At 43.5% G+C, this 27,255-nt stretch overlaps 1 protein-coding gene across 4 annotated transcripts in view; it reads left to right on the top strand.

Annotated features, from left to right (window-relative positions):
• EEPD1 (endonuclease/exonuclease/phosphatase family domain containing 1) overlaps window positions 1-27,255 on the top strand; it is a 121,413-nt gene that overhangs the window by 58,108 nt on the left and 36,050 nt on the right. For all 4 annotated transcript variants that reach the window (XM_037837071.1, XM_037837073.1, XM_037837072.1 and 1 more), the window contains exon 3: window positions 13,412-13,463. In XM_037837071.1, the coding sequence (XP_037692999.1) occupies window positions 13,412-13,463 (52 nt within the window). The remainder of the gene's footprint in view (window positions 1-13,411; window positions 13,464-27,255) is intronic.

The raw sequence follows: 27,255 nt of genomic DNA on the forward strand, positions 1-27,255 counted from the left end.
TGAGGAACCAAACCTGCCTGGGGGGAAAACAGATTTGTGTGTGAGTGTGTGTGTATGATACTTTTCCCCCACCATCTCTGGAATTACATGACTGCAGCAAAAACCACCAGCTTCTTTTTTCAGGAAGGCATACACCCCATCCTAATTCAAGTGCTCTGTGGCTTGTGGCTCCTTCTAATCTTCCTGAGGACACATGAGGACACAGAAAAATAATGAACTCATAAGCCAGCAAAAACTAGAAAGGGCTGACAAATACCAGAATCTTGGAGGGCTGATGGTGGTGGTAAGGGAAATGGCACTTGACTAAGGAAGCTCTACCTGGGACATAGCTCATGACAGGAAGGTTTGTGAAGAGAAGACCTCACCTGTTCTGGTTTGCTAAAGCTGCTGTTACGCAAAATACCAGAAATGGATTGGCCTTTATAAAGAGGATTTATTAGGTTACAATTTTACAGTTCTAAGGCTATAAAAGTGTCCAAAATAAGGCATCAACAAGAAGATGCCTTCACTGAAGAAAGGCCTGTGGCATCCAGAACACCTCTGTCAGCTGGGAGGGCACATGGCTGGCGTCTGCTGGTCCTTTGCTCCCTGGTTGCATTTCAAAATGGCTTTCTCCAAAATGTCTCTGGGCTTCTGTCTCTCTTAGCTTCTCTCAGCTCTCTGCTTGGTTCTCCTGGGGCATTTCTCTCTAAGCATCCGGGGGTCCTCTCTTAGCTTCTGTGGGGCAAACTGGGCTTCATCTCATAGCTTAGCATCTCTAAGCATCTGGGTCTGTGTTGGCTCTTAGCTTCTCCCAGGGGCAAACGTATCTTAGCTTCTCTCCAAAATATCTCTCTTAGCTTCTGTGGGGCAAACTGGGCTTCATCTCATAGCTTAGCATCTCTAAGCATCTGGGTCTGTGTTGGCTCTTAGCTTCTCCCAGGGGCAAACGTATCTTAGCTTCTCTCCAAAATATCTCTCTCAGCTTCTCTTAAAGGACTCCAGAGATCTAATCAAGACCACTCTGAATGGGCAGGATAATACCTCCATGGAAATAATTTAGCCAAAAGGTCTCACCCACAGTTGGGTGAATCACATCTCCATAGAAACACTCAATCATAAGATCATGGCTCTTCTGGGGTCCATAACAGTTTCAAACTGGCACAGCCTCACCACTACCACCCCACTCGAAAAAAAGGCAGGAAGTAATTTTATACCTTTTCCTTTGTTTAGTTCCTGACACATGTACTTGAGACAAATTCCTGATACAGAACTGATCTACCTTTCCTTTCTACCCCACAGTTACTGGCCTCTGTTAAACCATCTTGTTTTTCTTCTATATACAAGTAGAGAAATAAAACACCAGAATACAAGCAGATGGGAAGTAGGGGGGACACTGACATGGTTTCCATGCATTCTAGTAGATGTATTCCCCAAAAGTGAAGGGCTGCAAGTGGGGTGCCTTGGCAGCCATGCATGCTGGGAAACAATGCTTCGTGTCTTGCCCTGATTCATTCAACCTGAGAAGGAAGTGACACCTCAGCAAAGCTGAGTTTCCGAGTTGGTTGGAAGCCGTGCTTCTTGCCTTAGGCCCCCATCTTCTGCAGTAGGCATGAGACGAGCCATCCTTTATGCAGGTGGCAGAAGATGGACCACTGTCAGTCCACTCAGATTGTTGGCTGAATGTCATTAGTCTGGACAAATTTTTCCTCGCTCAAGGATGAATAAAGACTCTGGACATCCTGCAGAATGAGATAAAGGCACAGCTTCTGGAAGACTGAGAAGCAGTGTCTACTTTCGGAAAATTATCTACAACAGGATCCAGAAGAAAATTTGAGGAAAATGTGTGGCATCTTCAATATTCTATAAAAAGACATGGACTTGCTGGAAGAGGAACAGAAAAGCATAAGAAAAAAAAGGGTTGATGTAAACAGGCAACAGAATAAAAGAAAATGGAGGTAGATTAAATAAGGAAGAATTTTGAGGGAACAAAATCCAAATTAGCAAGGGTATAGAACAGCATTAATGTGAGGTGGGCTAAATATCCACCTCTCCCTGGGATGGTTTGGAGCTCTATGTGCCCCAGAAAAACACGTTGTTAAATGTTACCCATTCCTGTGGGTGTGAACCCATTGTTAAGTAGGACCTTTTGATGCAGTAACTTCAGTTAATGAATCAGGATGGGTCTTAATCCTATTCCTGGAGTCTTTTATAAGCAGAATAAAGTTCAGTTGGAGAAAGAGAAGTCATAGGAAGTGAGAAGCTGGACATTGACAGAACCTGGAAGAGAAGGGAGACACCAGAAGATGCCGCCACGTGCCTTACCATGTGACCAAGAATCACTGGCAGCCGGCCCCAGAATGCCCGTCTGAGCGAAGAAAGCATTGCCTTGGTGACACCTTGATTTTGACTTTTTTCAAGCCTCAAACTGTGAGTCAATAAATTGCATTGTTTAAGCCCAGCCATTGGTATTTGCTTGAGCATCCCAGGAATCTAAATCACCCACCTCCCCCAAGAAAAGATACTTTCCATCCTAATCGCTAGAACCTGAGAATGTTACTTTATGTGGACAAAAAGGACTTTGCAGATGTGACTGAGTTAAGGATTTTGAGATGGGGAGATTATCTGGGTGGGCCCCAGAAGCAATCGCAGGCATCCTTATAAGAGGGAGCAGAGGGAGACTTGATGGCAGACAGAGAGGAGGCAAGGTGACTATGCAGGCGGAGTTCAGGTGATGCGGCCACAAGCCAAGGAATGCCAGCAGCCAGCAGAAGCCGGCTTCTCCCCGAGAGCCCCCAGAGGGAGCGCGGCCTGCCAGCATCGTGACTGTGGTCCAGCGATACTGAGGGTGGACTTCTGGCCTCCGGAACCATGAGAGAATAAGTTTATGTAGTTTGTGCCACCCAGCTTGTGGTAATTTGTTACAGCAGCCACAGGAAACTGATACATACAGAAGCCTATGGAAAGTCTTATCAGTTATAGGTGTGAAGGATAAAAACAAGAAACAGTTCTGGAAAATACAAGACAGAAAAGAGAAAAACAAGACACAAGGGTGTAGACATGGAAGATGCCTGAGAGCCAATATTCAGATTCTTCGCGTTAGTGACCAGTCATCAAAGCTGTGACAGAAGAATGCTTCTCGAAGTGGAGAGAGGCTGTGTGTGAGTGTCAGAGGGCTCACTCGCCACCCACTGACCACACTCAGGGAAAAGCAGCCCACCGGGGCATACCTTATGGAAAGTATAGAATCGCAAGGATAAAGGAAAATGTATTTTATGGACATCCAAACAGAGAAATGAGTTACCAAAACCAAGCTGACTTTGGATGTATTCTTTGTACCAAAAAAGTCAGGTCTGTAAAGAGGCTCCTGAACCTGTCAAAAGATTAGAACCGTCTGGATTTTTTTTTTTTTTTTTAATTCAGATAGTCCCCAAGCTTCATATTACAACTACCTAGGTGTGGGACCTAAGAATCTGAAACATAAAAAGTTCTTCCAGTTAACAAGTTTGCAAACTGTCTATAGTGTTTTAGGAGTTATGTTGCAATCCAATGATTTTAAAGTCAACTAAGTTGTCTTTTGTGTAGGAAGCCAATCAGAAAGACATTCTCAGACATGCAAAGGCTTGGAAAAATATACAAACAAGATCCTTTCTTTAAAACTTAATTAAATTTCTGGGGTAAGGAAAATGTTCAAAAATAGATTGGGGTGATGAATGTACAACTATATGATGGTACTGTGAACAGTTGATAGTACACCATGGATGATTGTAGGGTATGTGACTATATCTCAACAAAACTGAATTTAATAAAAAACAATTTACTTAAAGATATGTTGCAAATGCTCAAGAGGCAAAACAGAGCTGGAGAATAGGTTGCATAAGCAGTGGATTCAGTAAAATTAGACAGAAGTTTAAATTATTATAAATCTGGTTTTGAACAAATATAAATGTCAAAAATTTTTCTTAATAGCTAGAAGGAAATACCTGAATCTGTTGAGTGGTAATCCAGCAGACTTGATTCTTGATGATAATTCTATAACTATATAGCTTTTATCATGTGACCATGTGATAGTGAAAACCTGGTGACTGACACTACCTTTAACCAGTGTATGGGCAGATGAATAATAAAATAATGACAAAAATAGGTATCAATAATAGGGGGAGATAAGGAGTATGGGATGGTTTGGGTGTTCTTTTTTTTGTTTGTTTGTTCTTTAAATATTTTTTCCTTACTTTGGAGTAACGGAAATGATCAAAAATTGTAGTGATGAATTCACAACTATATGATGATACTGTGTGCTACTGATTATATACTTTGGATGGATTATATTGTATGTGAGTATATCTCAATAAAATTGCATTAAAAAAAAGACAAGGCACTGATGAAAGTTAGAAGATCTAACATGGCATGGGGTTTCATTTCTATGGGTATATATCTTAATGCATTTTGGTCAAAATTATAATTATTTCAATAGTCTACTTATTGGTTAAATCTCAGTCTATTTAAGAAATCTAACCACTTTTATATAAAGCTTTTCTTGTCTTTTATATTTTACCTACACTGCTATTATTAAAACAAAAGTAAAAAATAAAAAACATAAAAAAATAACTTCCAGAGGAAATATGTATACAATAGCATTTCAGTAAAACATTCTGAATTTTATTTTAGCTATTAAAAAATAAATTGTCCTTAAGATAAGCTGTATAATGGAAAGACAACAATATGACTGTATTCTAGATCTAAACTCTAGAGTATTATTATATTTATGGATATCATGAAAAGGGAAGGGGAGATAAAGGTATGTTATGCTGCTTGTCTGAAATAGGTTGGAGACCGAACAAAAATGTGTCATTCTTGATTCTAATCTTTAGAGAAGTGTTGATGGCTAAAGAAAGATCTGAATAATTTTAGTAATAATATCTACCATTTATGGATGCTTACTGTGAGCTGAGCAGTGTGCTAAGAACTTGACGTCCCCATCTCTCCTCCTGGTCGCCAAGGTGGGTGGCAGACGCCTTCCCTCCCATCTCCTGACGAGTTCTTAAAGGTTCTTTAAGACCCTGCAGCCAGCGGGTGGCACCACTTTAACCCCAGGCAGTCCGACTCCAGAGCCCTCTGCATTTCCCCTACAATGATGTGAAAAAATTAAGGGTAAAAACTGGTAGACCCCAAAACTGGTTAATGAACTGCCCAAACACTGGAAAATAAAAAAGTAAAACTTCGTTAATTAGACAAAATCAAAAATTAAATACCAATATGTTTTTTAAAAGTAGTAAATGTACAGAGTACTTCCTCTAACTACAATGTACTAAAATTATATAAAATACATGATAAAAAATTTCAAACCCAATTATTTAGAGATATAAAAACACATCCAAAATAACTATTGGGTCCAACAAGAGAGCAAAACTGCAACTGCACACTGTAGAAAGTTACAAGGAGAAGAATACATACAAAATTTGAAACAAAGCCAAATATATATATGGAGAGAGAAAAAATATTTTTGGCCTTATAGACAAGAAATCATTTAAATAAATGAGCCTCCAACTCTAGAAGATAAAAAGAGCAAGTAAAGAAAACAGTGGAAGGTTAGAGATAGGAATTAATGAAGATAAATGTGGATCTTAATTAGACAAAAATAGTAGAATTAATAAATCTAGGTCTTAATATTTTCAGAAGACCAAAAAGTAAACTGATTTCTCACAAATCTAATTTTTTAAAAGAGAAAAAATATCTACATACTTAGAAGAAGGAGGAAAGGGGAATAACTACAGATTCAGAGGTTGTTTTTAAAAGTGATTACTAGTACAATTCTGTGCTCAAAAATGTGAAAATCTGAATGGACTGGACAATTGTCAAAGAAAACAGAAATTCCTGTTATTGACTCGAGCAGTAGAAAACTTGAATAGAACAAAAACCAGGGGGAGTCTTATGAAAGAAGTTTCTTGCCCAGACTGTTTTGCTGTCTAGCTTTCAAACCTACCAGTTACTGCTGAAGCTATATTTCATTTAGATTGTTCTGGTGCTAACATTATACTAATCCAGCACTTCAGTTTGGAAAGGAAGAGAAGAAATTGCAAGCGTATGTTTTGGCAAGGCTGGGCAAGTGATGCTAGTACAGGAAGTGTCTAGAAAGGTAACACTTACCCCAGAAGCCTGCCCCTTCTCCCGGGCATGTCCACTGACATCCCAAGACTGAAGTCACCTTACTTTTCCCAACCCTGCGCCGATGGTGGAACAAAATAAAGCATTAGAGAAACAAGTCTGCCTCTGACACCATTGAGGTTTTCTAAAATTTGGTGATCAAGGGAAAAAAGAACTCTGTTCACAGGGAGTTAATTTGGAACCTTCTTTGAAGGGAAAGGGAGAGAACTGATCAGCACAGTTTCTGAATTTCCCTTCCATGAAACTTCCTAAAGTGACCCTGTGTTCTGCATGGTGACATGTGAATAGAGTGGGCCACTGCCCGTTGTCACCGAGCCCTGGCTGTGATGGCACCTCTTCTCCTTCCCTTCTCTCTCTCCCTTTCTGGGAGGCTGCCTGAACACTAAAGATGTGTGTGGAAGCCACTCCCCAACTCACTTGCCTTGTTCTAATCCCCGAGACTGTTTGGGCTTGTGTGCTGGTTTGTATATATTATGTCCCCCAGAAAAAGCCATATTCTTTAATGCAATCTGTGGGGGCAGACTTATTAGTGTGGATAGGTTGGAACCTATTGGTTCAGTATTTCCGTGGAGGTGTGGCCACGGCCATTCAGCGTGGGCCTTGATTGGTTTACTGGAGCCTTATATAGGCTCAGACTTAAGGAGCTCGTAGCTAGCTGGAGCTGAGACAGACATTTTGAAGATGGCCGTGAGAAGCTGATGCAGACATTTTGGAGAACGCCATTTGGAAACACAACCCTGGAGCAAGCAGATGATATGCACATGCCTTCCCAGCTAACAGAGGTTTTCCGGATGCCAATGGCCTTTCTCCAGTGAAGGTACCCTTTGTTGATGGACATTTTATGGCCTTAAGACTGTAACTGTGTAACCAAATAAACCCCCTTTATAAAAGCCAGTCCATTTCTGGTGTTTTGCATTCTGGTGGCATTAGCAAACTAGAACAGCTGGTAAACTGGGCGCAGAACTTGCATGGCCAGAAAAGCTGGAGGCTCTGGCTTTTTATGTGGGCTCTTAAATTTGAGGGTCTTCACATTTTCTACCCCTGATCCTGCAGAGGACATTGTAGAAGTCCTGTATTAGAAGACAAAACAACCCTAGGGCATTCATTTTTGAGAACTTGCACAACCTTTATTTACACACTCACCCCCCAAATCATGGAAATGGTGATTATGCTCTGAGAGCATGTGGCGGTGGGGGGAGGAAGGGGAGAGAGGAGGGGTACAGAGGGAGAGAGCCTGGGCTCACATGCCAATAGCTTGAGAAAGAGGCCGCTTGCACTTCAGTAATTACAGCTTCCACTTTGATAGGTGAGACATCTCAGCTTTGCATTCTACTCCATGGCGAATAGTGCTGCAAGAACCACCTTATCTCTTCTACCTATGTTTTAAGCTCCTTATTTGTCTTTCTTCACTCCCCATTCACTCATCACCATTGAAACCTGGCTTCGTCTCCACCACGCCCCCGAAACTGCTCTCACCTAGGACAGCAGCCTTAACTTTCCTTTCTGCAAAATCTGAACCTGTTGCCTTCCTCTCCCTTCTTGCACTGCTCTCCTCCTTGGCATTGGGCCTGGTGCTCTGGGTTTCCCTACTACCTCTCTGCCAGTTTCTTCCCTGTTTCCATCATAGGCTGCTGTTCAGAACCTCTGCCCATCTGTCAAACACTGATGCTCTTTGGGATTCTGCCCCTGGCTGTCTTCTTACTCCACACAGCCTTCCTGGGCGATCTCGTCCCTTTGGTAACCATCCGCACGCTCGGATGTCCAATTCTAGAGCCCAGAACTTGCCAGCTGCCTGATGACATCTCCACTCGGGGGGACCCCAGGCATGTCCAAGGCTAACCTCACCATCTCCAGCCTGCTTTATCCCTCTGCAGCTCCTAGTCTCACATGCTGGAAACCGAGGTGTTATTTCTCTCATACCCTGTCTCCACAAAGACATCAGGTCCTGCCAGCTGCTGATCGTCTAGAATTAGCCTGGTGCCACTTCCTGCCACAAACCACCATTAACTCTGACCTGGCCCCAGTCCATTCCCCACACTGCAGCCATCTTTATCCCTTTATTGGGTATCTTCCATGCCCTGGGCCCTGTACCATACCAGTGCCCTAAACCATTTGAGGCTACTCATTGCCCTCCAAATATCATCCACACTCCTTAATGTGGCTTACTGGGCTCTAAGTAGGCCTGGCCCTGCCTGCCTCTACAGAATAATCTTTTGGCTCCCACAGCCACCCCACGTTCCCTGGTTGGCGTGCCGTCCTGGGTGGGCCAGGCTGGTGCTCTACCTCCTTCCTTGGCTCATGCCGTTCCTCCTACCCTAAATGGTGTCCTAACTGGTGTTCTCCCTTCTGTCTCACAAGCCATAGGCATCAGCTAACAAGTCACTTCCCAAGAAGCCTCTCTGCTTTGGTAAAATGCCCTTCCTGGAGTGCCACATAGCACCCCACACCTGCCCCATGAGTGTGCTTGCCTCACCTCTCCCCCTCTGGGGCCCCTGGGTACTCAACTTGGTCCCCATTAGGCTCAGATCCTTGGAGGCAGAGGCTGCGTCTTTTCATCATTGTATCCCTAGTGCCCACTAGTGCCTGGAGCATAACTTGTTGTCCTTAAATATTTTGTCCATTAAATGAATCAGTGGATCCACCCATGAATGTAATACTTTCTTTATACATGTATTGTGTGTTACTATGTCCCATGCATTATATTGTGTCACTTAAATGGAAGTGAAACTCGAAGTGCCAGAATTCTCAGAGATAGGGAGTTAGAGTGATTCTTGACTCTGCTGCCCCTTTAGGTTTTAATCCGTTCTAGAAGCGCGAGTCTCTGAACAGTTGGGGGTTTACCCTTAAGTGCTTTTGTAGCACCTATAGAGTTATCTCATATCTGCCTTTCCAGGGGCCACTGAAAACCATTCCATCTGCAGCCCCAGCCGCCCCCAGACTGCACGGGTAGCCTCTGTCTTCTGTCCCTTGCGCACTGCTACGTTTCCTCTCTGCTGCTGGTGTCTGCTTGGCACTTTCCCCATTGCCACTTCTGATTCAGCGATAGGCCTCACTGTGCCAGTCTCTCTTCCCACTGACTAAGACGTCCGCCCTCAACCACCTCACCTCCTTGTCGTTTATTTGGCAAACACGAATTGCACACATTCTAGATCTCCCTAAGTGCTGCCTCCTGGGCGACTGAGCTGTTGATGTGTTGACCTCAGGACTGGCCCTTGAAGTTGTGATTTTTCTAAACAAATTACTGCCATCAGCTGTTTTCATGTGATTTGTCTCTCTTCTAAAAGTAGAGTGTGGAAAAAGGGATTGCAGTTCATTGCAGCTCCCATTTGATGGGAGCTCTGCTATTTTGGGAACATGCTGACAAAGCCCCGGGCCACCCGACAGACATGCCCTGTTTATCCAGCTCTGCGGGGTCATGTCGGAACCCAGCAGACTTCTCAGAGAAACACACTTCCCTGAGCATGTGCCCAGGTTGCACCCTCGCTCCCGGGAGCCTCTTCTTCGTCCTCATGCTGCCTGGTGCAGTTTCTGAAATATAGGAGATATTCAAAGTATGTTTGTAGAATTAGCAAAAGGAGGAGAGGAAGGAAAGGAGGAAGGAAAAAAACAAAAGAAGGAAGGAGGGAACCAAGGGGCAAAACTGAATATGAGAGATCAGACTCTCCTCGCAGCATCAGGAAGTTAGATGATGGCACACGGAGGGTTTGGTAAATGGATGTGTTGCTGTTTCACACGTGTGAAATTTCCTCCCGGGGAGTATCTGATGTTCTGGAAGAATCTGTTACCATAAATACTAAAATAAATACCTCAAACTTGGAGGGTTTCCAGTAAGGTAAGAAATAACATTAGGATAGTGATATAACAGGAAACCTCTCGGAGTACTTTTAAAGACTCTAGCTCTAAGAAGGAATAAACACTGCCTTCTGAAGAAATCCAAGGTGACAAGCAGCGGGAGCAGTAGCTTATTAACAAGCGTTGTCTCCATTTTGAAACTCATACTGTATAGATCTTTGTGTCCTATCATCTCCATCTTCTCTCTGCCCCTAGAGCTATCCCATCGTGTGTTGCTGTGTTTTAGTAGTGCGAAAGTGCCTCTGTTTTTCCTGCCCCCTCCCTGATACTTTGATACATTGATACCAATTGGTATTGGTTTTAGGGCAGATTTTAAATGGATTTCATCTCACCTGCCAATTTCAGTAGATGGGCTGTGGCTCCCTGGAGTGTTGAGAAGGATTCTGAGGCTTACCTAAGTACACTGGGGGAAAGTGCCATGGAAAGGGGTGGAGAGAGTTGGAGAGTAGCAGCTCGTGTGCGAAGTATTTGCTATCCCCATTCTAGTGGAAAGTAAAGTGATGAGAGCAGGGAGTAGCAATTCTTAAGGTTTTGACTTCAAAAAGAATCCACTGAAGTTGTTTTCATTTTCATTCAAGAGCATGAAACCATTTGTTTTCAGATCATGTTCTACAGTGGTTTTGAATGTAGCATCTTTGTGAATAGGGAGAAGAGACGTGAGTACCTTAACAGTATTTTTTTTGTTTTTTGTTTTTTTTCTCATTAAGCCAACCCATTGTATGGTATTTGTTTTGGCGGCTGGGAAACTAAAATACTCACAAAGTACATTTAGTTCCTTATATGTCCTTTAGTAGGAAATTTTGATCAATCCCTTTAACTCTCCATCAGCTAATGTTTCCCTGAGATCATCAATCCATTCTTCAATTTATTCCTGAGGAAGTTAACAGGACCATGGCCACCCATGGCCTCATCACCTCAACAATGTATTTCACTTCTTTATCACTTCGTCATCAGTTCTTCGATAATTCACATTTTTCATAGATTTCACCTAGGTATTAAGTATTTCAGGCATTGAGCAATTCAGCAATTGATTCATTCAATAATCAATGAATACTTTTTCTCCTGAACCCTTATATTCGGGTTCCATTAAATTAAATATCCATTTGATAACTATTATGCTATAATATTTGTATCAGCTGAGATTCTTTTGGTTGTAAGAAACCAAGTCTGCCTAACATAAGCAAAAGAGAGGATCCACTGGAAGGGAACTAGGGCATTTCAGAGAATGGAAAGAAGCCCTAAATCCACACAATTCAGGAAAGACAAGGACCAGGGCAAGTCCAGCATCTGGAGCTTATGATCTGCCTCTCGAGGGCCCTTCCATTAGATGGCTTAGTACCTTAGCAGGGTTTTAAACCTGTTCTTACCTGTTGATATCTGATACTAAATTGGACTTCAGGACTGTAGAGAAGGGGAAGAACCGTAGCAAGGAACTGGAAGTCCGTCCAGGGTAAGTATTTTCCATTGGTTATTTCAGAGGCAGTTTAAGTTCTGAAATTTAAGCTATAATTGGAAACTTGTACTTAGCATATACGTTGCTGTCCAGATTCGTAAACTAGAATCTAGATTTGTACATTGGGAATCGGGATATGTGGAGGAGTAACTGATAGCTGTGACCTACTATCAGACGTATTTTGTTAATGGCAATAATTTATACAGATGTACATAGCATCTTTCACCGAGGAAGAAGCCATCCAGTCACCTCTTTTGAGGTGTTCTTTTTCAGGTGGAGAAACTGAGGCATGGGCTGCGATTTTATCCACCCAAGCTGGAGTGGGTGAGCTGTAATCATTACTTGGTCTACAGGCCTCCAGGCCCAGTCATTCACTCAGTAAATATTCCTTGAGCATTTCCCTTGCACCATTTGTAGACATTGCAGATGTAGTGGTGAGCAAAAGTATCTGAGTCCCTGGCCTCAAGGAGCTTCCACTCTTGTTGGGAGGAGATGGATAAAAGCACCTGAACAAATAAATGCTTTAGGTACCAGTAAGTGCTCAGAAAATGATAAAATGTGGGGACTGGGGACACTGCCTTACCTTGGGTGTTCAGGGAAAGCTGCCTGGAGGAGATGGCATCTGTATTTAGAATAACATGATGAGACAGAGTCAGTGTTGTATACATCTTGGAGAAGACCCTTCCAAGCCAAAGAAATAACAAAAGCAAAAGTGTTTCAGAGATAGAGCGAAAGCCGGTGTGGTTGGAGCAGAGTGAATGCCCAGAGTCTATCCATCTGCTGCAGTGTTTGCTAAATTGATGGTGGTGATTTCTTATAAGCTTTTCAAACTTTTATTGCATTTCCTGGACTGGAGCTGCTTTTAAATAAGCCTTTGCATTTGGTTGGACAGTCCTTGCTTATGAAGAATTCTATAAATGAAGGTGACCCTTATCATGGGCATAACCCTTTTGTGGGAGGCACACAGTACAGGTGGGGCCCTGGTCTGCTCCCGGGGAACCTGCCTAGGTGGGTGGCAGGAGGGGCATAGTGACCAGTGGTCACAAGCAGATTAGCTGGGGGTAGAGAGAGAGGGATTGGGAGGGGGCATCACGACACCATCTGTAGCAGACCCACTCCCCAAATGATTCCGTTAATCTCATGCTTCAGATTGTGTGCTGGTGAGTCCAGCCCAAGCTTCTCTCACAGCCTCAGCTGCCCGCCCAGTGTACCCACAGGCATCTCAAAAGCAACGGGTCAAACAAAGCTGCACCCACTTCTGAACTCTCTCTTCTAGGTGTCTGGCAGCAGTCTGGACTCAGGCCGCTAAGCTGGAAACTGGGCGGTCATGCATCCCCGTGCCCTCTGTCTCCCCTTGGAGCTCTGCAGATCCCCTTGCCCCCTCACCCGGCAAGGCTAAGCAAGTCCCCCTCCATGGAGCCTTTTCTGACCTCCACCAGGCTGGGATTTCTCTGTTCCCCAGCACGTCCACTTGTCACATGCATGTTATATTCTTGTTCCGACATTGTCCTCCCAGAGGTCATGCATTCCTTGCAGGCTGGGACAGTGTCATAGTCCTCGTGTCCTTGGCCACCTGCAGGCAGGAGGGGTGCAATAAACCTGGTTAACACCTGAGCAGAGCCTGAGCAGAGCCTAAGCAGGCCCTCTTTGTTGGCTGTGACTTCAGCTCTTTCTCATTATTGTCAAAAGGACAGCAGGCAAAGGTTCATATTGAACATGAGTGACTGTTTTCTTCTTTATCTCCTGAGCTTATCTGAATTCTTTACATGAAACGGCTATTACTTTTAGAATTTAGAAACATTTTTAACAGTTCAGAAATGGTCCTCGGTGCAAATCAAAGGTTACCTTAAGATGGGAGGTAACGTAGAGATGCAGGTTGAAATTTCAGACTTGTTCTTGTGGTTTGTGTGATGCTGGTGACATGAAATGGTTTTTTTCAAGTGTGTTTTTTTTTTCTTGCAGCATCAAGCTTCTAGCTGTGCAAGAACTACTTGACAGAGAAGCCCTGGAAAAGGTAAATTAATTGGCTCTTCCCATCCCACTTAGAGCAGAGTTCCCTGTTGAGGCTGGGGTCTCATCCAGGCCACTCACAGGAAAAATTCAACTCCCTATTGCCAGAGACAGCTCTTACCACAAAGTTGATCTGTTCTTTTGTGGTCTTTAACAATCTGTGAATCATGCAAGATTTTCATCAAAACTTACCACATTGCTCATATCCCATTAACATTTATAAACTCAACTTTGCTGGGCCCTGTTTGGGTTGTGTGGAGAGCAGAGGCTTGCCCTGCTGTGGGGCCAAAGGCTGCATGTTTTGAAACAGTGTGAGCTGGACACCTCCCGTGTGCCCGTCTCTGCACCAGCCAGCCATTTCCGTGTCCTCGCACTTCTCTCACCATCGCTACCTGGTGTGTGCCCTTGTCTGTGTTTATGGGTGAAGGGGTTGGGGCCTGGTGAGGTTAGGTAACTTGCCCAAGGAAAATTAACTAAGTGGCAGGGTGAGGATTTGAACCCCAATAGTTCCATTTCCAAAAGCAATGCTTTTCCATTTAACTGCTAAGTTCATGAGTTTGAGTTCCTTTTTAGGCTATTTGTGAGAATTGGGAAACGCCTTCGCCATTCCTAAGCTAATTTTTTTACTATGCCCGGGAAGAGATATCCAGTTGACTAGGCCTCATATGTTCAAGTCAAGCACACGACTGGACTCCTTTGTCGTTCTGGGTTTAAGCTCCATGTGCAGGGTGGGGTGGGCTCCACGAAGCAGGCGGGGCAGGTGCCAAAAAGGCCCTTCCTGTTCCCCACTCCCATGGGCCTCCCAGTTCACACCAAGTTACTCCCTGGGGTAGCTCAGGACCCTTCCTGAGTATGTTGTAGCTATGAGTATTAATTAGAATCTATAATGTTGGCATAAAAGAAAGTGGTTAGAGTTAAGCACCCAAAGTATATTACTTTTAGGATTTAAAGTGTTTGGATTAGTGGTCAGTCTGCTGGCTGATACCGAAACAAATAAAGTCTTAAAAATAAGAACCAAGCAGTGATGTGGAGAGAAGGGTCTGAGCTGTGGCTCTGTATTTAAGGTCCTTTCCACCACGGGTAAAGCAAGGAGAGGGCTGCCTGCCTGGCCTCGGAGAGGGGAAGTGAGAACCAAATGAGTTAATGTAATGCCAAAGCGCTCTACTCCTGTTAATTCTTAATTACTTATATTAATTCCTAATATGCATCCAACCAGTAAAAAACAGTCTGGCTATATTAGGTCAAATGACAACATTGGAATGTAGATGGTAGATTAGATAAAAGTGTCATATCAATGTTACTTCTGCAGAAGTTGATAGCTGTCTTGTGATTATGTAAGAAAATGGCCTTGTTCTTAAAAATTATACTCTGACAAATTTAGGTATAAAGGGGCATGATGTTTGTAACTTCTTCTCAAATGATTCAGAAAAAAAAAGTGGCTGTTTATAGATTAGAGAGAACCAGAATGAGAAGGTACAAGCATGAATGATAAAGCAAATGGGACAAAATGGAAACATTTGGTCATTCTGGGTAAAGGGGTATGCAAAAGTTATTTTTAAGCAGTTACCCCCCAAAATTTCTCTTCTTGGTAATTGCTAAAGTTATTTGTTTTGCTCTTTAATATAAAATATAATTATAAAACACAGGCACTCAAACCATTTTTAGCTCTGTTAATATCCAATTGGGGGAGGACAACTGGCCAAGCCAGTTAGTGGGTATTGATGGCAAAATCTGACAACGCAATGGAGTCAGGGCTTGCTGGGGGGTCTCGGAGCCAGTTGTGCTGCCCAATGGATTAGATGTTGAGGCAGTGGGCTGTGTAAGTTGGAAGTTCAGCCTGCCTCCGCCTTCCTAACTTATCTTGGGTTGCTTACCCGCTCTGGGCTGCAGTTTCCCAGTCCGTAAAATGAGAATCATTATAATCACCAATTCACAGAGGTTTTGAGGAGGTTAAGTGGACAAGCCTATAAAGGACCCAGGACTGTGCCTGACTCTCAGTGATCCCCAAAAGTTAGCGATTGCATGTTATTTTCTCCCCCCTCTTCTCTTCCTCCACCTGCCAGTCATCCTGAGCTTGGTAGCCAGTTGCATCTTGAGTGGCACATGATATATTCCCTGGTGTAGAACTATTTTCTGGAGATGATTGGTCCGGGTTATAGGTGGGAATAAAATAAGTTCCCCAAAGAGCCTCGTGGCTTAGAGATTCTCTTCCACCTGGACAAGTTGGAGAACCATTGAGATGTTCTCTGTAAATTGTGGGTAGAGCTTTGCTACTCAAAGTGTGATCTGCAGAGCAGCAGCATCAGAAGTTTTTTGGAAAGGAAGTATCTCAGGCCCCACCCCGGGCCCCTGAATCAGAGTGTGCATGTTAACGAGGCCCCGGCTGACTAGCTCGCACATGCAAGCCTGAGAAGCGCTGCTGTAGAGCATCATTTGTCATCACTAGTGTTGATTGGTCCTGCTTCAGAAAGAACGTGTGAGGTGTCAGCTTTTTGCTTTGGGGGCCAATTAAGCTCTTTTTTTCACTCCAAAACAGGTAAACATCATTACTCCATTTGTAATAATCCAGTTTTAATCTTTTGTTTGCCTCCTTCTTCCTATCATGAAGAAAATAGTCGTATTTTATAGGTAGCACCAGCAAGAAAGGCCTCAGTGTGATGCAGCCTGCAAACCTCAAACTCTTTGAATAATATGCACCTGGGATGTGAACGGCACTATTCCATGGTGTTTCCTAATCATTGAACCCCGGGGCCCCTGCCAGGATGGAACTGGTCAGTTCTGGACAGTCAGTCCCAATAGTGGAGACTGGAACATGCTTCTAAATGAAAGCTCTTCTGAGGGGTCATTCCCCTCATGAACTTGTAGGTTCAGTCTGGATAGTAGAATATGCCACTTACTCAAAACATAATATTTGGCAGTTTGGTGTGCTGAGCCCTCTGTCATGGAACTTGCCCTTATGAGGCTCGTTGCTGCAAAGGAGAGGCTAGGCTTGCATGTGATTATGCCTGGGAGTCTCCCCCTGGGTGCCTCTTTGTTGCTCAGATGTGGCCCTCTCTCTCTAACTAAGTCTCTTCAGCGGGTGAACTCGGTACCCTACTCCCTACGTGGGACCTGACTCCCAGGGGTGTAAATCTCCCCTGCCAACACAGGGTATGACTCCCGGGGATGAATCTGGACCCGGCATCATGGGATTGAGAACATCTTCTTGGCCAAAAGAGGGATGCAAAATGAAACAAAATAAAGTTTCAGTGGCTGAGAGATTTCAAATGGAGTCGAGAGGTCACTCTGGTGGACATTCTTATGCACTATATAGATAACACCTCTTAGATTTTGATATATTGAATAGCTAGAAGTAAATACCTGAAACTATCAAACTCCAACCCAGTAGTCTGGACTCTTGAAGACAATTGTATAACAATGTAGCTTACAGGGGGTGACAGTGTGATTGTGAAAACCCTGTGGATCGCACTCCCTTTATCCAGTTTATGGATGGATGAGTGGAAAGGTGGGAACAAAAACTAAATGGAAAGTGGGATGGGATGGGGGGGATGATTTGGGTGTTCTTTTTTACTTTTATTTTTTATTCTTGTTCTGATTCTTTCTGATGTAGGGAAGGTGTTCAAGGATTGATTGGGGTGATGAAGGCATAGCTATATGATGGTACTGTGAGCAGTTGATTATGCACCATGGATGATTGTATGGTATGTGAATATGTTTAAATAAAACTGAATTTAATAAAAAAAAAGCATAATATAAACAGCTACAAAGGAGCAGCACTCTTTTGGAGTCTCCTAGAAAATAGGACTTCTAGGGATTTTTCCAGCTAAAATTAGGCATTGCTCTTATGATCTTAGTATTTCAGCGTACAGTTCTGAGCCATTTGCCTGACTGGTGCTCCACCTGGTTTAGGAAGGGAGCCTTGCCATTGTCAGACATGCTGAGATGTTCCTGGTCTCTGTAGATGGTAGAGCCAGCTCTGGGAGGGCAGCAGGGCCAGGCGGAGAGCCTCCCTCTCAGGGCCCCCTCTCCTCCTCTGTCAGCCTGCTTTTCTGTGGTTGCTTCCTGCTCTGACCCTCTTGGCTCTCGTTTTGTAGGGTGGGTCCTTGGTCACATTGTGAAGAGGGAGGGGAATTTGCCTCTCATACTCAGTTTTCTAGAATTTTTGCTGGCTCCTTACCCCATTGTTCATCACTAAGCTTGGGCCTTTGTGCGTCATCTGCCCCACCCACCGTCAAACCACACTTTATGGGAAGAGGTGAACGGCAAGCACATGCCCAGTGACCCCATCATACAAATGGGGAGTTTTTACCTTCAGGTGCAGTAGATTGGAGAGGAGGTTGGGATCATCCAGGGGATTAAGTCTCTGACTTTCTCTTCTCCACAGACACGACATAAAGCCAGCTCCAGACAAGTGGCAGTGATCTGTGACTTATTTTTAAAAATATGCTGCAGACCTTATAATTAGCAATCTACATTTCTCCACCAATTTCTTGTCTTAAAAATTCGTTGAGCATGTCATCTAATTATATCTAAATGTCCAGACATGGGACATTTCTGTGGAAAAGCATTTGGGTTTTAGATGCCTTTTGGTCAAACATCCATCAGGTTCCAAGAGCAAGGACTGGCTCTAGAAAGGTGCACGTCATGAAACTATCTGTTCTCTTTTCTTTAAGAGTGGACCCCTTCTGTTTTACTGAACTTAGATCACAAAGATTTGTTTCCCAGGCTTTATAAACAGGCCCGTCTGATTCCATTAAATGTGGCATTGCATGAAAGGAAATAAAAATATTGGTACAGCTTGATTTAGAAAGATCGGTTTTCAACAACCCTTTCAAACAGCTTCCTGCAAAACTACAAACAATAGTTTGGCCGGGGACTCCAGCCATAGGTCACCCTTTCCCTGGCAGGGCCAGAGGGTGGGGCACACAGCTGACTGACCCGGGACCAAAGCCTGCCTGAATAGCTGCCTGTGGGAGGTAGCCGTGGAGGCACAGGCCCACTCAGGATGACCCCAGTCCTCGCCCCAGCCCTCCCAAGCCCACCACCCCAGCCATAAATCAGAAGTCACTGAGTTCCTGCTCATCTGTCTAGACCTGGGCTCTGAGCCCACAGACCGGGGCTGTCCCAGCTCTGCTGCTCACTGCTGGCTGATCTCTGGGGCAATTTGCCAACAAGCCTCCATTTCTTTACAACCCAGGGGTCACAATAATACCTAGCTCATTGGGACTTTTTATGAGCATTCCATGATATAACGTGAGATAAAAGAGATGATGTGTATTCATAGTAGGCATCCGAGCAATGGCAGCTCATCCATCCCTACTGCTAATTGGCTGCTGCTCTTGGCATCATCTTCATTATTATTGTACTCTTTCTTCTCTTTACTTCTCCTCTCTTGAGAAGTCCAACAGGAGATTGATCTATTGCCGTTCAAGGATGTTAAGGATGAAGCTTTCCCCCACCCCCAACACACACAATTGCCAAATTGTCTAGATGAAGAGGCCTGACAGTTCTCCCAGGCCTGCTGGTGCCAGGTCTTTTTCTTAGACTTTAAGCTCTGAAGTCGAATTCCATTTCGTTTCTCATACAGGTAGATCAGATGGTCTCCAAGACCTCTTTTGGCACTTAATGTGTGTCCCAGCAAGCCTGGGACTAGAAAAGTTGAACTTGATATTTGCATGCTGTGAATTAGTCAGCAGCTCTTTCAGCTGAACCTTAGTGGTGGGAAACTTTGGAGTTAGAAATTAACAGCTTCCTGGGAATTTTCAGAAGGAAATAGGAGGTAGAGCATTTTCACCTAGATGTGCATGACTAACCTTGGGATGCTATGAGCTTAGATTTTTAACTGGTGATGGTGTTCTCTGAATATACACACATGCACATAAATAAGCTCTGTTATACATGTTTTCAGAGTATTTTTCACTGTAATTTGGACTTCCAATTAATTTAGTTGGGGCAACACGTGAGTGCTTGCTGTGTACCTAAATTGCACTATGTACCAAAAGGGATAGTTATAAAAATACTTTACATTTGAGTGGTATGTATAGAATCCCAGAACGTCAGAACTAAGGGGGCTTTTAAAACCATCTAATCCAACCCTGTTATTTTAGTTTGCCATGATTGCTGTGACAAATACCACAGATTGGTTAGCTTAAGCAACAGGAATTTGTTGTACAGTTTTGGAGGCTAGAGGCCCAACATCAGGGTAGCACCAGGCCAGGCTTTCTGCTGGAGCCTGTAGCATTCAGTTGCTGGCTTGCCGGCAAACCTTGGGGTTCCTTGGCTTGAAGATGCATCTCTGCCTCCATCACATGGTGATCTGGCTCTGCTTCTCTGGCTTTCATCTGACTGCATCCAAATTTCCTCAGCTGATCAGGACTCCAGGCATATTGGATTAAGGCCCACCCTCATTCGGTTTGGCCTCACCTTAACTTGTAACACCTTCAAAGTTCCTATTTACAAATGGGTTCACACTCCCAGAAGCGGGTGTTAGGACTTGAATGTGTCTTCTATGGGGGACACGATTCAATCCCCAACACCTGTCATTTTGCAGACAGGACACTGAGGCTGAGGGATTTGAATTGCCAGCCCCTGGCCCCATAGCAGGTGTGTTGGCAGAACCAGGACCACCAACCCAAGTGGCCTGGGCTCCGTTCCGGGGCTCTTTTCAGAACAACTCGCTGCCTCTCTTCCATGACTTCATTTAATCTAGACATCAGCCTTAGCGGGCATAGTGGGAGATTCTGTATCCACCTTTTCCAGGGGTGGAAGCAGGCCCCAAGAGTCAGTCCTGGCTTGGGAGATGGAGAACTGAAACCCAGGTCTTCTAACAGTGTTACTTGTGGTGAAAGAGTCCCTTTTGCTCTTTGCTTCGGGAGCGCTGACTGGTCCGGCTGGAGGAGCAGGGAATGTGGGCTGGGGTGGGGGATGCGGGTAGGAGGCGGTTTTGGAGTCCAGATGTGGAGGCTGTCAGGGGAACATCTGGAGCGAAGGAACACCCAGGGGTATGAGGGCTGCCTGCAGACCCGGGGGAAGGTCAGAGGAAGGTTAAGGGAAGGGCTTGAGAACGTGCATCAGGCACACCCTTCATTTGGACTCGGTGTCAAAATGAAGTGCCTCAGAAATCTTTATTTGCATTCTAGCGTAATTGTTTGTGCTTTTTTAAAAGTATCAAATGAGATTCTTCAGATCTTTTGGGTTGTGTTTTCCCCCAAGCTGAGCCCTTCATGTCGTCTGAGCTTAATTTGAAATGCCCTTTTGAGTGATCACTGTTCATGTATCCATTAGATTGATTTTAGTGGGTTGAGCCAGATCGGTGATTAATCGTAATTAAACTTTCAGCGGGAAGCTCACTATTTTTCCTTGAAAGGGCCATTAAGCAGAAATGGGGAAGTCAATATGGGATTTGAGTTCAGTTTCCACCTGGGGCCTCCACAACTGCCCCCTGGCTCTGCTTAGTAAATCGCAGGCTTGGGCCCTACTCTCCGATACAGAAAGATCTCTTGGCTGGTGGTGGCAGCATCTCTTCAAGACCTTGGCTGCATCTTGATGAATTATTACTTAAGCTTTACAGTTCATTAAAAATAAGGAAGATGATGCATATTTTCTTTATTCCTTTAAAATCATCACAAAGATGCCATGTAAATTGAGGGGCTCCCACTATCTTTCTCTTTTTATGACAAGCTTTTACTTGAAGTGGGCAAAAAGTAGACACCCCCAAAAGACTTTTCAATTCCTCTTAGATTCTTCAGCTATCAAAGAGATGCAAGTGAAACAATGAGGGGTCATTTTAAATTTATCACATTAGCAAAGTTTTTGAAACAATGACCTGTAAAATTGACGTTGTGTTGTAACTGGTGTCCTCATTCATTGCTGTAGTGAGCTGTCCTTTCATAAGCTCTTTGGCAGCGTTTTAGCCTTTGAGATGCCCCTACCTTTTGACCAGTGATTCCATTCCAGGAAATGGCCCATAAAAATGGAAAAATAATAAGCATGCTAGAGTATACTTTATACTTAGGAAAACTTGGAAGGAAGTCTGGTGCTCGGTAGGAAGGGAGTGGTTAAACAATCTGTGCTGGATCTGCCTGACGGACACTGGTATGTGGCCATTAAAAACAGTAACTTTCTGGCATTGAGGAATGCTGATGATATAATACTTTTTATTTAAAAAAGGGAGAATGACCCATTGTACCTGCTGTTATCACTGCTACGTAAAGTTATTTATTTATTCTTTCAACTGATATTCATTGAGCACCTCCTGGCAGGCATTGTGTTTGCCTGGAAGACACATAAACTGTGAACAAGACATTTATCTTTATGGAACTTGCAGTATAATTGGTGAGAAAAACATTCACAACTACACAAATGCTTACATAAGTGTGGTGTGGTAAGAGCTGAAAATAAAAAGAACCACAACTGGTTCTTTTGTGTGCAGATGTTAAGGAAATGTGAAAAAACATAATGAGATGGCTTAAGGTTTTTTTCTCCCATTTCAAATTTCCTTTATCATTGATTTACTATTCCTGAAACCAAGTTTTTAAGACTAAGTTACCCCTCTTGGTAGTGGCAGTTGGAAGAGCAAGAAGAAGGGTGAAAGAGTTTGAAGGGGCCTGGGGGCCTGGGAATCTAAAGGGTGGGGTGGTACAGACTTGGAGAGGGGCCTCTGAGTGTGCGGGAGGCCTGCACGGGGATGGGAGTGGGGAACTAGGGGTGGTAGTGGTGGAAGGCGTGTTCTTCTAGATCAGGGGCAAACCCATGGTCAAACCCGGCCCACTGTCTGTTTTTTTCAATTTGCTTGTTTCTAAGACTGTATCTTTTTTTTTTTAATTCATTTTTATAGAGCTATAATCCTATACCATGCAGTCGTACAAAACAAACCGTACATTCAGTTGTTCACAGTACCATTATATAGTTGTGTATTCATCACCAAAATTAATTTTTGACATTTTCATTACCACACACACAAAAATAATAAGAATAAAAATTAAAGTGAAAAAGAACAATTAAAGTAAAAAAGAACACTGGGTGCCTTTTTTTTTTCTTTCTTCCCCCATTTTTCTACTCATCCATCCATAAACTGGACAAAGGGAAGTGTGGTCCATATGGCTTTCCCAATCACATTTTCACCCCTCATAAGCTAGATTTTTATACAATCATCTTCAAGATTCATGAGTTCTGGGTTGTAGTTTGATAGTTTCAGGTATTTACTGCTAGCTGCTCCAATTCATTAGAACCTAAAAAGGGTTGTCTATATTGTGCGTAAGAGTGCCCACCAGAGTGACCTGTCGGCTCCTTTTAGAATCTCTTTCCTGCTGAAGCTTATTTCATTTCCTTTCACATCCCCCTTTTGGTCAAGAAGATGCTCTCCATCCCACTATGCCAGGTCTAGATTCCTCCCCAGGAGTCATATTCCACGTTGCCAGGGAAATTTACTCTCCTGGTGTCAAATCCCATGTAGTGGGGAGGGCAGTGATTTCACCTTTCAAGTTGGCTTAGCTAGAGAGAGAGGGCCACATCTGAGCAACAAAGAGGCATTCGGGAGGAGGCTCTTAGGCACAATTATAGGCAGGCCTAGCTTCTCCTTTGCAGCAACAGTCTTCCCAAGGGCAAGTCCTGGGTAGAGGGCTCAGCCCATCAAACCACCAGTCCCCTATGTCTGTGAGCACATCAGCAACCATCGAGGTGGGGAAGCCCAACACCCCTGCATTCTCCACCAGCCCCTCAAGGGGGCTCTGCACACTTCCCTCACTGTTCTTTCCCGTTTTTCCAATTAACTCCTTTTTTTTTTAAATTAACTATATAAAAAAAAGTTTTAAAAAAAGATACACACACATACACACAAAAAAAAACATTTCAAACAAACCTTAACAAGGGAGTAAGAAAAAGGCAACTAACCTAAAATGACTACTTTACTTCCAACATGTTCCTACTCTACCCCAAGAAAATAACCTAATATAGCAACATTTCTGTGAACTTGTTCCTACCATACTCATCAGAAATTAACATATCATAGTCATTCCTGAGCATTCCCAGAACGTTAAATTTACCCATGATAGCTTATCTGTTCTTATTGGGTTATTGTTCCCCCTTCATTAATTGCTCTCTATCGCTAGTTCCCCTACATTCTACATTATAAACCATTTATTTTAGGAGTGTGTTGTTTAACCTCCAGGTGCTTGTGAATTTTCTAAGTCTCTGATGGTTATTGACTTCTAATTGTATTCCCTTGTGGTCTGAGAATGTGCGTTGAATAATTTCAATTTTTTAAAATTTATTGAGGCTTGTTTTGTGTCCCTGCATATGGTCTATTCTGGAGAAACTTCCGTGATCATTGGAGAAGAATGTGTATCCTGGTGATTAGGGATGTCATGTTCTATATATGTCTGTTAAATCAAATTCATTTATCCGATTGTTTAGGTTTTCAATTTCCTTATTGGTCTTCTCTCTGGTTGATCTATCTATAGGAGAGAGTGATGTGTTGAAGTCTCCCACAATTATTGTGGAAACATCCATTGCTTCCTTTAGTTTTGCCAGTGTTTGTCTCATGTATTTTGTGGCACCATGATGGGTGCATAAACATTTATGATTGTTATTTCTTCTTGTTGAATTGCCCCTTTTATTAGTATGTAGTGGCCTTCTTTGTCTCTCCTTACATCCTTGCATTTAAAGTCTATTTTATCTGAGATTAATATTGCTACTCCTGCTTTCTTTTGGCTGTAGCTTGCATGAAATATTTTTCCCATCCTTTCACTTTCAATTTCTTTGTGTCCCTGTGTCTAAGATGAGTGTCTTGCATACAACATATTGATTGTTCATATTTTTTGATCCATTCTGCCAATCTATATCTTTTAGTTGGGGAGTTTAGTCCATTTACATCCAATGTTATAACTGTGAAGGCATTTCTTGAATCAGCCATCCTATCCTTTGGTTTATGTTTATCAGATATATTTTTCCCTCTCTCTCTTATTGTCCTTTAATGAACCAATATTGAATCTCTTAGTACTGAACCTTTCTCCATATCTCTTTCTCCTTTCTTTGTTTCTCTGTCGGTAGGGCTCCTTTTAGTATCTGAAGTAGGGCAGGTCTTTTATTAGCAAAATCTCTCAGGATTTGTTTGTCTGTGAAAAATTTAAGCTCTCTCTCAAATTTGAAGGAGAGCTTTGCTGGATAAAGTATTCTTGGTTGGAAGTTTTTCTTTCTCAGAATTTTAATATGTCATGCCACTGCCTTCTTGCCTCCATGGTGGCCACTGAGTAGTCACTACTTAGTCTTATGTTGTTTCCTTTGTATGTGGTGAATTGCTTTTCTCTTGCTGCTTTCAGAACTTGCTCCTTCTCTTCAGTATTCAACAGTCTGATCAGAATATGTCTTGGAGTGGGTTTATTTGGATTTATTCTATTTGGAGTTCGCTGGGAATTTCTTTGAATACTCTTTCTAGATCTTTACCCTTCTTGTCCCCTTTTGGGACACCAGTGAGTCTTATATTTGGACGTTTTATTTTATCTATCATATCCCTGAGATCCATTTTGATTTTTTTAATTTTTTCCCATTCTTTCTTTTGTTCTTTCATTTTCTGTTCTGTGGACCTTGAGGTTGCTGATTCGTTGTTCAGCTTCCTCTAGTCTTGTACTATGAGTATCTAGAATCTTTTTAATTTGGTCAACAGTTTCTTTTATTTCTATAAGATCATCTATTATTTTATTGACTCTTGCAGTTTCTTCTTTATGCTCTTCTAGGGTCTTCTTCATGTCCTTTATATCCTGTGCCATGCTCTTCTTCATGTCCTTTATATCCTGTGCCATGCTCTCATTGTTTGTCTTTAGTTCTTTGATTAATTGCTCCAAGTACTGTGTCTCCTCTGATGTTTTAATTTGGGTGTTTGGGTTTGGGTTATCCGTATCGTCTGTTTTTTTCATATGCTTTAAAATTTTCTGTTGTTTTTGGCCTCTTGGCATTTGCTTTACTTGATAGGGTTCTTTTAGGATATGTAGGATTATTCAAAGACTAATCTCTAATTTGTCAGATCTACAGCTTGGTGGCGTGCACTTTCTCTGACTAACCAACTGGTGACGTCCGCAAGTCACCTGTTCCCCTCAAGCCAGTTCTCCCCAACTTTGTCTTTGTGGTGTGTAGGGGTTTGATTCTTGTGGGGACCAATTGGTGCACCAAGTTTGGGTGTGTTGTTGGTGCTGTCTGCCCTGAATGTGGGGCGTGTGTCTGAGCAGTTAGGGAGGCAGGGCAGCTTTAATAATCAAACCTCCCAGGTGTTCCTGGAGATTTAAGGCTGCTGCAGGAGTCTAAACCTTCATTTCAGTCTCACCCCAGATTGTCTCTACTGCTGACCCACAAGTCCTTGGTATTGGTGCATGGTCCCTGGGATTTCTGAACCGTGCCCTTTTAGGGCCTCTGCTGAGGGAAGGCTGTGCTACGTCACAAGTGCACACCATCCCTCAAGGGAAGTTCTGGGCCACCGGGCCATGTGGGTGCATTCCCAGCCTGCTGTAAGGATGGCTGTATGGGGCATGTTAATTTCCCCCTTTTCACACAGCTCCACCTTCCCAGCTCCGAGACAATTAACTGTGGGTGCGGGAAAGGCTATTGTCTACTCCCAATATTGTGGTGTGTGTGCATGTTGCTGGAAACACTTCCTGTCACACTGGGTTTTTTTGGCACGGCTCTGGGCTGTGGCACCAGCACTGGGCAGGAGCATTTCCAGCCCGCCAGGAAGATGGCTGCGAGGGGCATGGTTATTTTCCCCTTTTGACTCACCTCTGCCTGCCTTACTCGGAGACAATTAGCAGTGGGTGCGCGAAAGACTATCTTCCACGCCAGATATTGAGGCATTCCCACAGCCCGTCCTGCCGTGCTTCACTGTGTGGTTCTCACTGCTGTATCTGCAGCCGTTTTTTGGGTTTTTTAAAAAAGAACTAGTCTGCCTCCAAATGCCAACCCACGGTTTCTCCACACTGCAGTGTGGCTGCTGGATATTCAGCAGGCTCACTCACTCATTTCAGAATGCAGACTCCTGGTTTCACCAAGTGCATGGTCCCTGTGGATTTAGCAGACCTTGTCTGGCTGGTGCATCGCTGGAACTGGTGTTCTGGGTCACTTTCTGGCTTTTATCTAGTATTTTTCATGGAGGTGTTTTTTGGCCCTGTCTCCCCTAGCTGCCATCTTAGGTTCTCCCTGTCTGTTTTTATAAATAAAGTTTTATTGTAACACAGATCATTCATGTACTTACTGTTTGTCTGCTTTTGTGCTATAGCAGCAGAATTGAGTAGTTGCCACAGAGCCAGTATAGCTTGCTGTGGGAGCCCCGGGCTCAGGGCCTTCCCCAAGTGCATTGAAGACCGTGCACACAGCAGCTTGCTTGGCCTAGGACAGTTAAGGTTTGACCTACTTTCCTTGTAAAATCAGGCCTCTGGTACTAAATGGAATCTATAACTACCTCCTCCCTGAAACTCCCTGAAATACTATTATCTACAAGATAATCTGTAATTCTCCCCCCTCCCTGTTGTTTGCAATCAATCCCTCCCTACGTTTATTACAGTCAACCCCTCCCTACATTGCAAGACCCCTGCTTCCACCTTATGCTCTCTTACCCATTGGAATGTTGAGCCCTCATAACCAGCTTGTTCAACCTCCGCAAAGTGAGGAGTATCTTCACGTTGAGCTCTGAACCTGCTGCCATTCAGAGCAGCTCCTCAATCCATTCAGAGTAGCTCCTGAATTCAGGGCAATGTGATCGATTTCCCGCCCTGTAGGTAAGCCCCAAAATAAAAGTTCATGCCTCAGAATGT

This window comes from Choloepus didactylus, chromosome 5 (genome assembly GCF_015220235.1).
Source record: "Choloepus didactylus isolate mChoDid1 chromosome 5, mChoDid1.pri, whole genome shotgun sequence".
NCBI classification, from domain to species: Eukaryota; Metazoa; Chordata; class Mammalia; order Pilosa; family Megalonychidae; genus Choloepus; species Choloepus didactylus.